The 19,794-nt window shown below is 39.8% G+C and overlaps 1 protein-coding gene across 7 annotated transcripts in view; it reads right to left on the bottom strand.

The window, feature by feature from the left end:
- Positions 1-19,794, bottom strand: part of LOC113026379 (transcription factor SOX-6-like) — a 106,344-nt gene that overhangs the window by 65,294 nt on the left and 21,256 nt on the right. For all 7 annotated transcript variants that reach the window (XM_080303771.1, XM_080303770.1, XM_080303769.1 and 4 more), the window contains 2 exons: positions 7,623-7,842; positions 2,196-2,406 (listed from right to left, as the gene is read on the bottom strand). In XM_080303771.1, the coding sequence (XP_080159897.1) occupies positions 2,196-2,406; positions 7,623-7,841 (430 nt within the window). In that variant the 5' untranslated portion in view covers position 7,842. The remainder of the gene's footprint in view (positions 1-2,195; positions 2,407-7,622; positions 7,843-19,794) is intronic.

Here is a 19,794-nt window from a genome sequence, read left to right on the forward strand (position 1 = left end):
ATCAGTAAACTTGTCCTCAGTCGCAACATCAAAAAGTCCATACTGCTGTTTTGTTGAAGTGCCTGGTCTATCAGAGATACACACAATGGTGCTCTTATCACCTATTACATCATCTCATCACATATGGACACTTGGCCAGGACCCATTTTGTTTTTCACATTTTAACACACTGGGAGTTTCATTTTTCAACATGCAAGACTATTGTTGTGAAAGCAAGACTAACTCAGATCCTGATCTTGTAAATGTACGTCAGCAGTCCTGGTGTTTAAACCAACCCAAACACTGAGAGAAAGCAAACGAGTAACAAAGCTACACAGTTCATGAACAGGAAGTGGACTGTGAGCTCCAGGATCCGTCTTGTAAGTTTCATCACACCAACTGCATACTTTAAACATCATTTTAGACGTGCCTTTCATCATGGTACTAGTCATCCCAATGTTTTTACAGATGATCTGCACAGTAGTAAACAACCATGTATAAAGTTTAAAAAGCATCAGTCTCACCTTTACAAGATAGTTTCCAAACCAGTTATTGTCAATTAATCACCATTTCATTTATTGCTAACTAAAAAACATGTAAATTATTTATCATTTAATCATGCTATTATTAGCTGTCGCCCTGAATCACTCATCTGTAGTAAAAGGTCTCTTTGTATACTACTAATATAAGGTCAAACAGACTTTACTTTTTTAATATTGTTATATTTCTCTAAGCTGAAAAGGGGTGGAAGTGGTTGCAATTAAACATACAAAAACACTTCAAGAGGGGCCAAGAGCCACTTGATCACAACATCAAGAATATCGGCTTCAGAATGCAGCACATCATGCTCATATTCCTCTCATACAAGGGATATGAAAAGTAATTAAGAGGGAAAAAGGGGAACCTAAGCAAACTCAATGAAGACCTATGTTTACTGAAAGTCTGTTGTGTTGCTGCACAATCACTACACGCAGTAAACAGGAATTTAAGTTTAGAAAACTTCAAAACGAATTAAAAATGGCCAACGTCATTGTACAGTAAGCAAGGTTGGGTATTGTTGATCAGAAGTATACATGTGGTTCTGAAATCAAAAAGAGCCACATTTAAAGGTGGGCACCTAGCATTTTTATCCACTTGTGTCCTCTTTGATTTGAAAGGAAGGTGTCACAACACTTTTGAAAACACACACTCACAGATGTGAGTGTGTGTTTTCTGCTGCTGAATATGAGAGCAGAATATGAGAGGCAAAGCTTCCTGTCTTGGAGCTTAAGACATCGTGGACTGTATAACGCCTCAGGCCATCCAATCTGGCCCATTTTACTGTATCAATAACAAAGTGAAACCTCTAAATGAGAGAGATCAAGCACTCCTCTGATATTATCGCGATTACTATGTGCACATAATAGTAAAGAGGGGTGTTAGATGGTTTTAGATCTGGTTTGCTTTGGGGAGGAAAAGGGCAAGCTGAGGCACGCTGGGAGACTCCAACCCTTTCCCGTGTTGGAGGTGTAGATCAGAGGAGCAGCGGAGAAAGGGAAACCTGTGTTTTCACTGATTGATACTGTGATCTAACGAGTGAGGGATCTGTCAGTTGTAATTTTAGACGTTCAAAGATCTTCTGGAGAGGAAGTTTTCAGAAAAAAAGAGAACAAAATGGTGAGCAAAGGTTGTTGTTGCTTTATGTGGAAGGGAAACTGAGTAAAAACTGCATCACTTCTGTGAAAAGCTAGAATGAAGATGCAGTCCTGCAGTGTGTTAATGTATCACTGTGATATATTCACTCATCTAGATAGCTCTTAACCCTGCAACAAATGAGGACCTTTGCTAAAGTTTTAAAATCTATTTTAATGGAAGACAAACAGTTCACCAATTGTAGGACTAGAAAATGGACAATATGGAAAATTTGTTTGAAATAAATAAAAAAATGTTCCACTATGTGTTTAGACCATTTCTCTAACTCATTTAAGCTACTAAAACTCCCCCAAAGCCCTTCAGGTGAAACCAAAAAACCCACCCAAAGCAGCGCTGTTTCTTAGATGTATAAAGTTATCTTCAAGTTAGCTAAACTGAATGTTTATAAGTGGAAGAGCAGTGTTACTCCACAGCCTGCAGCTTCGAATAAAAGGCTAGCCTGAAATGTAAAGATTCAGGTCCACTGGTGATAAAACATACACACACACATAAACACACATATACACTGAAGACCTTTTTCTTACCGTCTTGCTCTGTCTTGGTCAGCTCCACGAGCTTCTTCTGTTTCAGTGTGTCCACCACGTCTGCCAGGCTCCCTTTGCGGCGCTCTGGCGTCCCAAAGGCGAGGCCAATCACAGGCTCCCCGCGATCCCTTGGACACTCCTCTGGCTTGGTTGGAGAGGTAGAGGTAGTCCGGTAAGAGTAGACTGAGCCACCTTTACTGCTTTCATTGTCCTTGGAAGAAATAGAAAATGAGAGTTCAAACCCACGAGCCATAGAAAGTAATTAAGTACTGCATATCTGTGAGAGAGCATTTCAATTCATGCAACAGTTTATTTTTAACACAGCTCAGACAAATGCATCCCAAAGCTCTTTAATGTATCCCTGTAGTACTATTTGGGAGTGAGCCTGTACTTTATTTGCTCTACTGCGCTTTGCCTGGGCATGGGTCAGCTGGTGCTACATGCCAAATATCAGACTTAGGATTGCATTTTGCAACTGACAGAACATGACGAGCACAGTACTTGATCTATCTGTCATCAAAAACAACATGGTGATACTCCATTACATATCTTTATACTGCCAGGGTCACGTGTGTATAATCCACTGAGACACACTGTGAGAAGGCCAAGCCTGGCAAGTGTTTTTTCAGTTGAGGGTGCTTACACGTAAGGAGCAGCATGACCGCAGAGACATGCAATCTGGTGCTGGTGGAAGTGGATTTGTGGAATAATTTAAAGCCAGTAAAGTGTTATAGTAGTCTGAGAAAAACCTTGATTTGTGTCTTTAATAGATTCATAATATATTCATTAATTACACATCGAGGTTTAACCCTACAGTCACACACAGACATCTCGGGTGATGCATATGATTGTTTTATACCTCTCTTTAGAATAAGAATTAATTCCTGTTTTGGTCAAGGTGACAAAAATCAGACCTTTTGATAATGAATAGAATAGAATAGAATAGAATAGAATAGAATAGAATAGAATAGAATAGAATAGGGCCCTGGTTTTCCTGAGACAGGAGGAGCTGGCGATGGCCTCCAGGGGTGGCAGAGGACAGCCAATTATTTTTTTGGGTGGTGTTGATTACCCTCTGAGAAGGCTTCCTGTTCTTAGTAGTGGCCCCTGCATACCCAGCACCAGTAGGAGAGCACACACTCCACTGAAGAGGGGTAGAAGGCCAGCAGCAGCTGGTCCAGGTTATTCTTCCTCAGGACACAGAGGAAGCGCAGCCACTGTTGGGCCTACTTTACCACTGTGGTGTCATCGACATACTTGACGCTGATTGGGTAGGTTGGTGTACAGTCATATGTATGCAGGGGGGACCTTTAGGTGGTCCAGTTTGGTAGTGAGGATGTCTGGTATTATGGTGTTGAACACATAACTGTAGTCCACAAAGAGCATCCTCATCAAGCTCTTCCTGTTCTCCAGACAGCTCAGTGCTCTGTGAAGGGTGATGGTGATGGCATCCTTCGTGGAGCACAGGGGGTGCGAGGAAGGGGTGGCCTCAAACTGAGCAAAGGTGTTGAGCTCCTTTGCAAATTTGAGGCTGCTGTCAGGGGGTTGGGGGCTCTGGCCTTTGTAGTTGGTGAGGGCATGGATGGCTCTCCACACTTGGAGGAAGCCCTCTATCCTCCTCCTGTAGGCCTTCTTGACCTGTTTGATGTCCCTCCTGTCCAGTGTCACATTCTCTACATAGCACTTAATGTAGACAGGGACAGACTGAGTGAAGGTCTCTAGGTCCTGCTGGTCTAAGATTGACCATGGACCAGATCAAAACAGTCCCGTAGCTGGAGAAGAGCATCATCTGGCAATGTTTTAATGACCTGGGTGCTTGGAGGAGTTTGTTTCCTGAGGGGGATGTAGGCAGGGGTGCGGAGCAGAGAGAGGTGGTCAGACTGTCCTAGGCTGTCACTCTGTAGCCATGCTTGATATTACTGTACACATGGTCCAGTGTACTGTCCCCCCTGGTAGGACACTTAACATTTTGGTGGAATTTGGAGAGCACAGATTTCAAACATGCCTTATTGAAGTCCCCAGCAACAATATGGACACCCTCCGGGTCGGAGGTGACTGAGTGCTGAGCTAACGTTATATCTGATGGGTTTTTGTTGTTTATGGTGGATGACCCCAGCGTGTGTGTCCCACTATTGTCTGCTCTGCAGGGTTATGAGTTAAGCAAGAGGCACAAGGAGTCTATAATTATCTAAAGATAAGCCCTTCAGGATGACCACATTGTCCCACACAACATCCGACACTTTAGCACAGGTGCTCTAACACTGGGGTTATTTCTGGATACTTTCTCCTCCCCTTACAGAGTGGGGGGATCTCCAAGAACTTTAGGAGGCTTATGTTTCAAAGACAAGGGGCTTTGGCTAACAGCGGGATCTTAAGATGCCCTTGAAATGGCTCCAGGAGGCTCTGTTGTGCACTTTGTCTTTAAGCGGAAGATGCCTCTGTAATGAGGATTACGAGATAGTGTGTCACTCACAGATTGTTCAGGTGTGTTGGCTTTTTTTTTCCAGGTCTGCTCAAGAGTTATACAAGCAGGGTGGTGCAAGCTGTAATGTTTGATTCTCAGATCAGAAACTTGAATCACAAAGTTTTGTTTTAAGTTGACCCTCACTGTTGGAGGCTGGTGAGGCAATGAAGTTAAGAAGGGTCGTTTACCCTTCTCTGTCCACAGCACAAGGACCTCCCATGTTTCACTGGTCAGTGGCTGCTTTGGGCAGTGTTGCAGCTTTACCTTATGACTTTTTACAGTTTGAAACATTGCACTTTGTTACTTTCTGGCCCAGCACCACCTGTCCTCTTTCTGAACACTTGAAAAGATTATTTCGTTATAGGTTTTCACCAGTGTCCTGTGCTGGTCCATGAGGGACAATGGTTACACATGTGAGTGTGTAAGTTGGAGATAAATAATAGAGAGAAAAAAGGAAAAAATATAGAGTGAAAATTCAAATATTCATGAAAAGTTTTGCCTTCAGGCAACTTTGAAGTCTGATACCGATGTTAAGTCAGGTTTTTGAATATTGTTGTTAATGAATTACTGCATTTACAGCTCTTATTGTGCACTGGGCATGGGTCAGTATAACTGAGTAACAATTTCAAAATATCTAAAGAGCCATAATCATGATTCAGTAACGCAAGTAATTTTAAAAAATGGGACATTTTTCACCAAAATATTCAACTCTACCACAACAATGATACCAGAGGAAACTTTCCCCTTTCCTCAGAGGGTGAAGCCAAACACATTTTGTCCATTAGGGACCCACAGAACCTGAAGCCAAGTAACTAACACCTTAACAGACACACTCAAACACACATACAAACACACACACCAAAGCAGGCTGTGGAGATGAGAGGAGGCCAGGGGTATAACTCTCTAAACGAGATCCCTCACTGGGCTGCCTGCAGCACTGCCTGTAGCACACAGGTCAGAAAGAACTACCGGTGCATGCGTGTGTGTCTGTGTGTGTGTCCACTACACCTTGTGCTCACTCAATAGTGCAAAGATATCATTAGGCATGAGAATTTGCACACCCTATGTATTCCTGCATCTCACAGGTGTTTTATGATTTGTGAGCCCCGAGTGTGTACTCTGCAGAGGTGTGGACTCGAGTCACATGACTTGGACTCGAGTCAGACTCGAGTCATTAATTTTATGACTTTAGACTTGACTTGAAAAAATGTTCTAAGACTTGTGACTTGACTTGGACTTTTACACCAATGACTTGGGACTTGAATTGGACTTGAACCGGTTTACTTGAAAAGACTTGATATTTTACCCCAAATATAAAATTTAACATGCATATTATATAGAGATTGAAAATGTGACGTCATTCACGGGTAGAACCGCAAAGGATTCTGGGAACTCGTGGCAAGCGGTACTAGCGCACGCAGGCTTTCAATCAAAATCAGTTAAACAGCGATAAAAAGAAACACAAAAATGGCAAGAAGCTGTTGTATTATTAACTGCAATAGCCGGTCGCATGACAGCCACGAGAAGCCGACGGGTAAAGAGATCGGTTGTTATCGGATTACGTCGTTGAAGAGAAATTGTTCAAGCCATGTTTCCGAAGTAACAAAGACGCGACGGATGGCCTGGATTGCAGCCATTCAAAGATCAAATATAACGTCCCAGAACACTCCAGCTCACAGGTTAGTCTGCTCCAAGCATTTACACGAAGGTCAGTGTTTTTTAGTAGTTAATACGTCATTTTTCTTAACATAATTGGTGATATAGGTTACAAGCAAGTCTGGCGCTGAACAGAAATTGTCGCGCTATGCTCCTTTATTTATTGTGCATAAATAGTGAATTGTCCTGACACAATATTGCGTTTCGCTTCTGTTATTATGGTACATTGACAAAAACATATACTTTTATTCACAGGATAAAACAGGTTTTTTGTATCACTAATTGCCCAGTGCGATTACAGACTGCGGTAAAGTGAGCCGTCATTTGTGAGCCGCGGTCAAGCCAGCCGCCTCCTATCCGCGCGGTGATTACAGCATACAATATTGTTGTCACTGCTACATTTCTGTAACGCTACCAGAAATTATTTCCACTACTAATTAATTACCGTTGAGCTCAAAGGTTATATTAATAAACGGTTAACGAATGTGTATTTATGACGACGATTTGTGAGACTGGTAAACTTATGATACGTATGATGGTCTTTCGTTCTACACGGTGCATTTCAAGGTCCTGCACCCATCCGTCGGTAAACTGTACCTGGGCTTGTTGCAGTGACCGGAAGTTACTAAACTTCATGAGTGTATGCACTCACTCCAAGAACCGTATAATTATAAATATGCATATAAATATGCTAAGATGAGATAGCTGACTTCATCTAACTAGCAAATGTTGTCCAGGCTACGTTGGTGATACAGTTTTTTTAATGTGTATGATATTTTTGTCATGCGATTTTAAAGCCGGTCCTACAACCGCATCCAAGAATAACATGCAGCTTATCTCAGAACTGTCGGTGAAAATTATTCTTGGAGCTAGGTTTAATTGAGCTGCATTTTAAAGAGGTGCAATTTCACAATTTGTGTATATTTTCTAAGTTCACTATTTTGTCATGTGTTGAGAAAAACACAAATTTAAAAATTACATGGTCTAATATTTACATTTAGCATAACTGCAACATTATTTTTTCGTTTTTTTTTTTAAAGACTCGAAAGGACTTGAAATTCAAAGTTTCAGACTTGTGACTTGACTCGGACTTTTACACCAGTGACTTGAGACTCGACTCTGACTTGCCTGACATTACTTGAGACTTGACTTGAGACTTGAGGATAAAGACTTGAGACTTACTTGAGACTTGCAAAACAATGACTTGGTCCCACCTCTGGTACTCTGTGCACACACCCACATTTGTGTGAATCTGAGTTATAGTATTATGGTCAGTTTCTAAGCTCTTAGCCTAATTCACTTCTCACCATCACAGCAGGACTGACACTCTCCCACTCAGCGTCTGTTGGTTTCTCTCTGATTGGCTGCAGTTCATCTGGGTGGGACTGGTCATGCAAAGAAGGCGACACCGTCTCCTTTGGGCCGTCGTGCTCATCACCAACCCAGCCTGCACTGTCCTGACCAATCACTTCTGCTTCCTCGGGCGGTGGATGAAAGGGAGGCGTTGCTCGCATGGAAGACATCATTCTGGGAAGGAAAAAAAATTAAGGGTTTAACTTTGGTTTATGAACTACAGTTATGTCTACCAGGATGGATGCTCACTGAAGTGACACATGAACAGCTGCCGACTAGTGCTGCTGTTCTCACAATGATAAAGACTAAAAGATATTTGTCACCAGCCAGACTAAAGCCAAAACCTTCCTGGAAACCGTGATGCATTTTCTGTGGAAAACTGCAAACAATGACACACCAGCACGGGAAAATAGAGCAATGCTCCAAAACAAAAGACACAAAGTGTTTTGTTACATTTTGTTTTGACAGACATTCTTTTCATAACAATATTATCACGATTGGACTCTTCTTAAGTGCTGGAGGTTAGTTCGTGTAAATTAGCAGTATCATCAGTATCAAACTGTGCCAAAAATGCAGTTTTCTACTTTTAGTGTGTTAAATAATTTTAGATTTTATTTTTTTCCACCACTGACTGCACAAAAAAAGCCACAAAACACTGTTGGATGATTTCACAACCATGCATTTGAATCGATAATTCAAAGCCACAACTTTATTTAAATGCAGAGACATGAATGTGAAACATGTAATTATGGTTTAGTCACACACAAACAATTTAAAGTACATATCATATTTTTGGTATTTACTCAGGCACTCATGCAGCGCGACTCACATGTTTTCATCCTGAATGTACATCAAGCGTGCAAACACACACAAATCCACTCTCGTGGGGATAATCTATTAATCTATTATGCAGCATCAAGGCCTCTCATCACCTCGGAGCTGTTACAAAAGCAGACGCTATAGGCTGCCGAGTTTAAGTGGAAAAATCTCACTTTTTTCTAATATTAGTCTCAGACTGAGTCGCCAGGCTAATGCATCATTTTCTGTAATGATTTCCTTTCATTTGACTTTACTTGTGAGGACATTTGCTGACCACAGCTAAACCCTGCCTTCCTACGGGCTTAGACGAAAGGAGGTCTAATCTAAACACGGGCTCACTTGTCCTCAACATATATACGAGTACACACAAGCGCAAATACACTAAATACATAAACAATTCTACATTAATAAACACAAATCTAAGCTAAACTGTTAGGTGACAACTGATGGATCAGCCTGCTCTGAGCTGCTTTTGCTGTGATTACTATAGCCGGTGCCACCCACCCTTCCACACACATGCACGCAAATGCATACACACAGCTTCAGTGAAAAACTGATTACTACTTCAGCATCGGCTGCTCAGTAAGTCAGAGCAGGCTGTCTCTCTGATATACGCAGCCTCCTGGGTGCTCTTAAGTGTTACATCTGACCCTCAGTCAAATGTCTGAAAGGGCGGAGCGGGGGTGCAGTCTGAAATGCACGAGGAGGGAGAAGAAGATGAAAAAGTATTTAATAGATAGAAGCAGTTAATAAAGAGTGAAATGAATCGAGGGAGCAAAAAAATAAAAAATAAAAATGCAAAGACCGGAAAAAGGATAGAGAGGACAGGAATGGGAAGCTCAGTTCCAGCGCAGGTCCAGACTGATTATTTGAGAACTGCTGTGTGTCCATTTGTGTGTACAGTATAGCTGAGTGATTTGCTCAGTGAATGCGAGGGTCGTAATGTTCAGTGCATGTTGTCTCTTACTACCTCTGGTGGAACGCAGCTTCCACCGACTCTGCGATGCAGGAAAAATTAGAGGAGGGTGGATAGTGGCATGCTGTGAAAAGTGAGACCTGAAAATGTTAATAACCATTAATAGTCCATGATAGTCCTATAGACTGAAACCCATCAGAAATACAATGTAACCAATTTTACTGAGAAATTCTATACCTGTTCTCATTTATGTTGCTTTTTTCTTGTTACTTTTTACTTTACTGAACCTTATTATTGCAGTTTTTACTGCAGTAATGAAATGCAGTTTATTTGATGCATGTAGGTTAATCCAGGTGATTTTTTTTTTCAAGCTTTCAAACCCAATTTTAAGTAAGTCTAACGAGCCTTCTTTACAAGTCATCCAAGTTTCAAAGTACAGGTTTTTATTCGTTTTTACAACTGGCCAGCAGTGCCATCCATTCACAGCCAGATTTAAATTTAGTAGAAGAGTGCGGGGTTTGAATTTCTCAGGCCTTCGTTGTATTACACAGCGATATGAGTGTAAGAGCCCAGACAACCAACAAACAGCAAACCATAATCCACGATCAACTCAGGTTATCCAAACTGGAGCGATGAGACAGCGATGGGCAACTGGGGAAGGAGAATACAGAAGACAGCCTATATTTAGCTGACAATATTGCTGGTGCTGTGTTTATGAGGGAGCTTAAGACTTAGTTTCTTGGAACTGGTGTCTCATATGGCCAGGAATGCCCAGACTCTTAACTGCCAGTGATTGGGTTTCTCCATGCAACAGTACAAGGGTTTATTGGTAAGCATGGCAAGCAGGTCTTTTGTGATTAGAAAACGGTGTATATCGGAGTAGCATGCTATACCAAAAAAAAAAAAAAAAGATTATTTTAGTGCATGACAGAAATGTGGCTGATTTTTTACATTTTTCACATTACCTTCTAAAGCTACACTATGAAACTATGAACACATTTTTATATTTGCAATAAAACCATCACAGTGAAAGAAAAGTGTTGAATAATGAAGCCAGAATGAAAGAAAAACATGTGATCATTTTTCTTTGTGTCACTGTTTTCTAAAGACAATAAGAGACTTAGAGAGTTAGGTGTATTTTTTTAGGCATGTTAGACAGCTGGACATGACAGTATATGTTAAAAATCAATTATGCTCTATAACTAATAACTAATCCTTGTTGTCTTTGAGCTGTATGGTCATAGTCGTCTGCACATTTATGTGTCCTAATTTAAAGAAGAAGCTTTTTTTTTTGGTCTCGACACGACTCATTAACAAAATGTCGCCTGACACGTAGGCAGAAACTGAGTTATTATGACTCAAAAGAAACAACCTTCCCCCAGTGAGACGGACAAAAAAGAAAGTCTTCCTATGCCGAGGCCCTCTCAGGAAACACTAATGTGATGGTAATGTTACACCAGTACCTGAAAAACAAATTCATTTTCACAGGCATCACTCCGAGGCTCTCCCAAAGCCTTTTCATATTGTCAGATATCTAGAAAAACATCAAGACTTTCCCCTGGAAACGGTTCTCCTGCCTAAGATGTTTCTTGGAAAGTGATACTGGTTAGATTGCCTGTTTGATAACTGAACAGAGCATGCACTGTTGAATGAGAAGTCTTAATTGTTCATCCCCGTGCATTTATAGTTTTTCTGCTTTGTTTTCCGTGTTTGCTTTGGTTGTTGTTGTTTTTGTTTTTTAATGTGACTCCAGGAATCCAACAACCTGTTAATAGCATCATTATTAAATCTTTGTAATATGCACGTTTTTCACCTACTGTCTTTAATAATCACAATAAATGTATGCCCAGCAATTTTTCCTTTTTGGTTTATGGTCCTTTCTTTCCTTTGCTGTCGATGGAAATTTTTACAACCTTTAGCTCTCAAATGCACTCGGCAAATAAAGTGCTGGTGGTGGACAGCTATCTAAGTCTCCTTCTAAAACGTGGACAGTAACTTAGAATCCCTTTGTGTGTGGAAGAAAAACGAAAACCAGGGTCGGTATTTGGCAAGAAAGCGTTGTTCAGATCTGGCCTGGAACCTGGCGACTTGGCAGAAACAATCAGGCATTGTGGAGCGTGGACGGAGAGGGACCTGTGACAGATGAGAGCGGGAGAGAGAGGGCCCCCTCTTAGAAAAACAGTACACAAAGCGCCATTCAGAACCCAGGTCCCTTCTGCCACTTGTGGAGCTGGAGAAGGGCTCCGACAAAGGCCCCCAACTCAACCAATTGGGTGTAAAATCTCCAGCCGTCCCAGCTTTACAGAACTAAGGAAGTGGGAAATACCAAAGAGACAGAGAATAAGAAGAAAGGGAGAAAAAATCAGGAGAAAGAAAATAAGGACTTTTCTTGGAATTGTTAGTCTTTTGGACAGGCCCAACAAGAAAATAAGGTGAAAGAGACCAAACCGAAGATTTTAAATGGAACACTGAGGCCCATCTCCAAGTCTTTCTCTGCAAGAAAGATGACATTATCAATGGCATTCGCACAATACCATTTTGCATGTCTACACATTATATGCCACTTTTAAACTCAACAAAGTAACGCAGGGAGACGTTTGCAGAAAAAAGTGCTTGATGCTAAGAGCAGAGCAGTGGGCTAGTTTAGCCATGATGTTTAGCATTTTATTGGAGCATTAAACCACACTGCCACTGTCATTAAAAGTTCTCCATTACGCATGGAAAACTGTAGAAGCCATGCATTTCAAGTTTCTCAAAAGTTGTACATTATGACTGGTGTTTACAACAATAAATACAAGAACACAACAAAGCCCAGCAGAAGTGTTTTGGAGGAGACGTTAATGGGACAGAAACTAAAGTATATCAGTAATGTGTGTTTCGTATAAGACTGTAGATACATGTTTTTTATCACCCGTTTACTGTTAGTTTGTCATTTCTGCAACTTTTTCGTCACATTTTTGTCTTTCCAGAAACACTTGGGTCGTATTTCGTGAGGTTTTTGTGCACTTGTGCAGCGTTTTTTCCTATTTTCCGATGTTTTCTTAAGTTCCAGTTTCTTTGATCTGGCATACGTCAACATGAAATTCTGCATTGGCTTTCCAATAGAACATTCTCATAATGAAATTAAAAGTAGATGTAATATAAAATGAGCTGATATGAACCAGAAAAATTTCTTAAAATTCATGAACAACAAACAATATCCAAACATACTTGATTTTGTTCGTTCGCTTTGCTGAAAACGTAAGGAATTGTTTAGTGACCATCAATGAAGTTCATTGAGAATTCACAGGTGTGAATGGGTGATGTGGTTTCTTTCAATGGATAAATAAAGAAAAAGAGGGAGAACTGGACTTGATGAGAGCAGCTCCCCCAACTCCTAAATCTTATGTCTGTCTGGACTCTCATTAGATCATCGCAGAGCGCTGCAAACAGAGGGCACTGTCATAGGTCAGACATGTGGAATGTGAACACACACATGCTGCCCTGTTTTCTCCCAGAGATTTCTCATCATGGGTCTTTTGCCCAAAATAGAAAAGTTCAATAGCAGCAGCAGTTACCCCCCCAAACCAGCCAATTTCATCACTGGCTTAATAGCAAGAAAAGCAGTTTTGTTTTCTGAAACTCCAGCTCATTGGATTTCACTTACAGAGGCAGCTCTGTAGCTGTGCAACCAACAAGTAGCTGTTCTATTTCACTGCTGTAGTTTCGTATCACACGCAAAGGCAGGTATTCTCTGACCTTTTCATGACTTAGGTGAAACAATGAAAGAAGGTATACAGTGGGCGGATGCTGTGCATGACTGTTGGGTCCCAGCAGTGTCTGCATCAATCAGCCATCACAGCCAAATCCTTCCACAAATCTCAGGTAAATAGAACTTATTGTGCGAGTATGTTACACTGAGCGGCTCTGTCAGAAAATATTTACAACCACAAGGCACTCAGAGGGGAAGGGTAGAAGAAGCATTTAGGCAAGGTACAAAGTACAAGTTTAGCTCTTATTTAACAGACTGGTGTGATTCTAAACTGTAAGAATATAATCTAATAGTTGAAAGAAAGCTTTTTTAAATTTCTAACTTTATTTAAACAATGTCATTTGCCTCTGTGAGGGCAGATGACGTCAATTTTTGTCTGCAACAGACACAACATGTTGAAGGTTTATTCATATAATTGGTTTAACAACTTGGTGTAACACAAGTGGTGAAGATGTTGGTATACAGTTTACATACCAGATATGAAATAGTTTGGAGGCAATGTTATAAATGTTTTTTTTAACAGTGTCAACACAGAATTTCCACACTTTCACAAATGAACACAAAGAACACAGGGAAAACCCACACAGGCACAGGGGATAATGCTGCCCAACTAACTTACATAGAAAACATTTTATTTCTATCACGTCTGGAAATAGACCAAACAAACATATTTCTCTACATGAGAGACGGCCTTATTAACTGCTGATTGGTTATAAGGTGTAGTTTGTACCTTCAGTAATATGGTGGCGATGTTAAACTGGTTCCACACAGTGAGATCAGAACTATAAAATGTTCAGTCTGTCAGATGAGCCACTGAAAATCAGTAAAACAAAAACAAAGACAGAAAAAGAAGATTTGGTGGATTTCTGTCATTTAATTAGCATTAACATACCATATCAGGTGCAATATGTTTATATACAATATATTTTAAAATCATGTTAATGATATAAAATTTTACTTGGAAAAAATTGTTGTTGTTTTTTTCCAAGTATCAATTTACAAAACAAAAAGCAAAACAAGAAATCCTTCCTACTTTATGAGAATGTGGAAAGAAAATATTTTTATACTCCCCAGCATGAAAAAAATGCAGTTTAAGGATTTCATCTGTCATCATACGGACACCTGGAGCAAACACAGGGTTTGATGTCTCCATTAGTCCTGCTGATGTAAAAATCTTAATCAAAGCCAACGGTGGAACGGTTACCAAATTATGAATGCATCGTTTGTCAAGTGGGCGTAAACACACTTCATTATGCTCTGGGCCTGTGTGTTCGGCCTCTGTACCTCGATGATGCCGGACTAAAACCGCAGACCCCCAGAAATCCAGAAGTGACCAACACTCTCCCTTGTGCTTTTTATTTTTCCTGGCATGTGAACACACCCCTAGGTAACACAAATACAGTACACATATACATTTATCTACTTCATGGCAACGATACAGCGTAAACCAATGAAGAGACCATTGAAAACCAAAGTCAACACTCAGTGGCTCAAAGGGACTGTTTGTCTGCAGCCCCTCGCTCACAGTAGTTAGAAGCCCTGGTCAGTGTGAATATTTTCTGTTCTAAGGCATGCCTCATAATATGTCGCATTAACAAAGTCAAACAGCGGACGTAATTATACCTAAAAATTTATAGTAACAAATACTGAAGGATTATAGAAGTACAAGGTATCTGTATAAGTTGGAAGCTTCCAAAGACTATTAAGAAACAGATTGTTTAATGAAGCACAATGTGAGGAATACAAAGTAAAGTATGTTTTTAATTGCTAATCGTGCTCAAAGGTGTAATTTCTTGTGAATATATGCATGCATATGCATAATAAATATAAGGCCACATCCAAAAGTTGAATCAAAACTATGAGTCTGAGTATTATGTAACTTTTAATAAAACTGAACATTCATAAACGAGCATATTTTATAGTCGGGTGGAAACAAGGCTTACATTATGATGGCAATTACTTGAGGACCCTTGAAAACCAACACACATTTGTTTCTGTTCTGCTCGTTCGTTTAAATGTCTACACCAGCATGCGCTCGTCTATGATCTCGCTTTCTGCTGACCTCTTTACACCTTTGATTTGTATCAGCTTAAAGCACACACAGCTTGCCATATGACAAACACCTTATGTGAGGTATTATGCTACAGTATATATCTGCGTGAGCTGATGGCACTAATTGAAGCAATTACCTTTGACCTCTGGAAGGCACCAGAAACCTTTGACCCCTTTGGGAATGAACATAACTCCACTGTGATGCACAAATAAGCTTGTTGCACAAGTTTTAAGCCTTGCTGTGCTTTGACCTCCGATATAGTCACTGAGAAGCTGTAAAGAAGGGTGAATCCAATTATCTTAAGAATAAAGACAAAACCATAAAGTCCTTCTTTTTCAGGGAGAAAGACATTAACTGTACTTGAACTCATCCTTAAGAACTGAGTCAATATTAAAGTGTTTCACTCTGCACAGGTGCAACTGGGTGCAGTTAAAATATCTCAGAAGAATGCAAATATATTTACTAAATCAAATACATCAAGGAGATTAACAATCAAATTGGGTTCATTTTCCAGAGGATTAAGTTTCAAAAGTATATTTCAGGGTGACAGCGGCAGTACAAAGTTATCACAGAAGCTTGTGGCGATACAACAGCTGCCCTCACACATGAGTGATCACATTAGCCCAGAGGCAAGCAGCAGAAAAAAGCTTTAATAAGTAATTTTAGGACTCGAGGGTCTCGCTAAGTTTGAGAACAATCATCAGACACGCTCAGACATGTTCAGTGTTCTTCAGTCCTAATTTACTGCATTGGCTTACCCTGTTCAAAGTTATAATTCATAAATTGTTGACTTAAGAGGATATAATGGTCCAGAAGAATTCAGGTCTCAGAAACGCATCACTGATATGACGTGCCGAAAAAACATCCTGAAAAATGCTCTTCGTTAGGAAAAAAAGCACAGCAATCCTAAAAAACAGTAAATGTTTATAGCATCTTTGAACACAAGGGTGAAAAGACATAATCAGTGCTAATACCCAGATACAGTGCTCTGAAAAAGGACCGGACGATCTCAATTAGTGACAAATTCCGTTTGAGCAGATTTTCCGCAATAGTATTTTTTTAAATGCGTCCAATGCTTTAAATGCTTAGATCGTGCCATTGTAATGGAAAACCAAAATCCTTTAAAACTTTGATGCAAACAAAAGAATTAGAATCAAACAAGCAGCTCTAGTGTGTCACATCATCTGCAGGAGCGTCCAAACAGGTGGCTTTTAGAGCACCCGGGAGGCGCGAAAGCCTGCTAATCCTAGATTAGGACTGACAAGTCGTTTCACTGCATGTCCCCATTGTAATCCCAGTTGCTGCTCTATCCGCTGACAATAAGCTTTGTTCCCTATCTGAGAAAGAGCTTTGACGATTTGTTAGCATGAAATGAATGCATTATTCAGGCGCATGCTACTTTCAGTCAGTCAATAAAAACATAGTTTTATTCAATTATTAACCATTTTAAATGCATAATGTGTACAGATGGCCCTACCAAGTCATCTTTGCTAAGAACATGGGGCTTTTCTTCACTTCATTTTGATAGTGGCTAACATGTACGCAACATGCAAGGAGTAAAGATGGTGGGAATGTGATTGCATTTTTAATGTATCAGATGCTTATAGATGCATGTAGCCGAAACTGCAAATCCAAGAATATAAAATCTTTACATTTTCCTAAAGTGGAGTTAATATTATGAAATTATCTTTCCGATTAAAGCATACATTGTGTGTCTTCCTCATGCTTTACAGCAACATTGTTGCAGATGTCTGTTCTATGTGCATTTGTGTTCCCTCACATTAACCCTGAAGGTACCAGCAGGGAAGGTTTCAGTGCTGCTTTTTGAATATTTTAAATGTTTCATTCCTTTTTTTTCTTTGTCCAATTGTGTCATTTTTACACTGAATTTACAATGTGGCTCGTTTTACAATAAAAAGCAGCAATAACAAAAAAACATTTCCTCAGTTATTTACATTAACACTTTTTAAATTAAAATGGAAATTTTAAAAAAGGAAATTTTTCAAATGTACTTTTTTAATTACTAAATTCATTTTCAAACTTGCTTGCCATCTGTTTTTTCATAAGAAAGGCTACTTTGTCTACATATGCAAAACCTCATGGTTAAATTGAACATTAAAAACTTAACAGTAACTGTAGAGGTCAAGAAGGCAAATTATTGGTGATACATATATATAAATATATATATATTTCAATGTGTGTATTGTGTGTGTGAAATTATTTAAATGACAGTTATGCATGAAGTGATAGTTAATATTTGATACCTTGGATGAGTCAATAAACACTTGTATACTGTAGCAGAGAGAAATGAAATACTGAAGAGACAGCCCTGTAGCTGGTTTAGAAGAAAACAGGCAATAAAAACAGAATAGGTCACAGTGCATTTTTTTGTCTGGAATATGAAGAATGTAAAAACACATATAAAACTATACACAGCCACAGCCTTGGGTGTCGAGAAGTGTGCGTGCGTGCTCCAAGATCAGAGCCTCTTTAAACCACACAAAGTATCCATTGTCCTACCTTGCAGAGAATATACATTGTTCATGGTGCACAAGGCCTAACTTCAAACTAGGTTGTTAATCTAGCCAATCACAGCAGTCGATGTTCACAATGACTTAAGTCCTTGAAACAGGGCAAATATTTAATACTAAGGTGGAGTTGATCGTTCCAGAAAGACTGATGTCAGCTGTGGACAGTCTATCGATTGTGCATAATATAATGAAATCCATCTTACATTTGTTTATCTGACTAGTGGATGATATGAACATTCTGGCACACAAGCAACACGAGGCATGTTTTCAGTTAGTTTGCAATGGACAGGAAAAGGCAAGTATAGCAGTAAGACACAAAGAAGAAGAAGGAGCTATAGCACGTCTTCCACTGGAAAGCAAAATAACCATGGGCAATGAATCAAAATAATTTACAAAAAGAACTTGGATTGGGTGGAGCGCTTTATGCGAGTGTGTAAATATCCCTCTCTGCTTGCTCTCAGTTCGTGGTTGGACTTGAATGTGACGGTTACTCGTCCAGCTGCTTGATTTTTATCGCATTAAGTAACATATCTGGACAAAGGTCTCACGGGACCCACACAAGAATTTCACAGTTGCTGGAAGGGAGCAATGTTTTTAATACAGCAGAGTTTCTTTTCTGCCTGGTGCCACTGGATGATTCCCGTCCTCTGTACGCTCGCTCTCTCTCTCTCTGTACAGCTGTTTTACTCTCCATCACAGCACTGGGCATGCAGGCTGTAAATCACAATTAGGGGGTTCATTAGATATGGCTGATTTATTAAGACCCAGGGCTTGTCTCTGAGCCTTTCAGCCATATATTAGCTAACTAAAGATCTCATACATAGTTATGAGACATGCTGTTTACTGTATGGCATATAGGGTCATATGCCAATAGACATTAATTATTGAGTAAGACTCCATAGGTTAAATTAATAGCATCCAGGCGATAAATCATTTGGATTTGTGTATTTTTCTTCAGTGACGCCTGTGTGGCACGCTTTTTTTCTGCATATCTGAGCGTGTATCTTTTTTATATAACAACAAACTGGCAGCAGCATCAAAATCTGTCTCTATTATCAGCAAGCAAACCGGCATTTGAAAAGGAGCCAAGTATTTTGGAGCCTTATCCAAAGGCTTTGACAAACATGCTCTAGAGCTGCTCGCCCTCTTAAACACAAGCACATAAATTTGGCCTGCATTCATTTCCCAGTTACTTCAGTCTTAAGTGTCTCTGGTATACATAATACAGCATTGTTACCCCCGTAAATTATCGCATTGTGTGTCAGCTTTTGTCAATTGCCTGAAAACACAAACCTCGATAAGGTGGTGTACATACTCTGAGTTATTTCAATTTAAATGTTCCGGCCTGCTATGCTTCGTCTGCCTGTACTGAATGCCTAAACTTAGTAAAGTGCATCAGAAAAGCATTGCAAAAACATCCTGAAACTGCTAATCAAGCAACTTTTGATTTCGAAAACAGCCTTTCACAAACTTGGGCTGCTATCCAAAAATTGCTTGTGTTATTTCTTGTTCCTCCTTACATACCAGCATGCCTGCTCATCCCGTGTCACCTTATAGGCCAAGATAGTCCTATGATTAGTTACAGCTTGAACAGGTGAGCTTCAACTTGTCCAGACCTACTTATAGTGAAATCCTATTGTTAAGAATAGAAGAGGGTTTACAGACACAGAATAGATGGGAAGAAGCAATAAACAAAGTCTTGATTCCCTCAAAACCCTCACAGTACTTAAAAAGACGCTTATATCATAAGATCAGTCGGACATAGCCTAACTGCATATAGTCGCCTGCAGGATAAAATGAAGCTAAACATCAGCTACGATTCTGTGTCAGGTGAATGTGTGTGATGGAGTCACTCATGAAGGCTTTAATTTTATGTAGCATTTGTAACATTTTGGTTGTGTCAGTTTCTAACTTTTTTCATGATTAAAATGCTAATTATTATTGTTGTTTTCAAAATATTAAAAAAAACTGTAACATCAGCCAGTCATAATTTCTCACCATCAAGTTTACAACGTTAGATGGAACCTGTGTATACTGAGCCCCTTTGGTTTTAAAA

Source organism: Astatotilapia calliptera, chromosome 7 (assembly GCF_964374335.1).
Source record: "Astatotilapia calliptera chromosome 7, fAstCal68.1, whole genome shotgun sequence".
Classification (NCBI taxonomy): Eukaryota; Metazoa; Chordata; class Actinopteri; order Cichliformes; family Cichlidae; genus Astatotilapia; species Astatotilapia calliptera.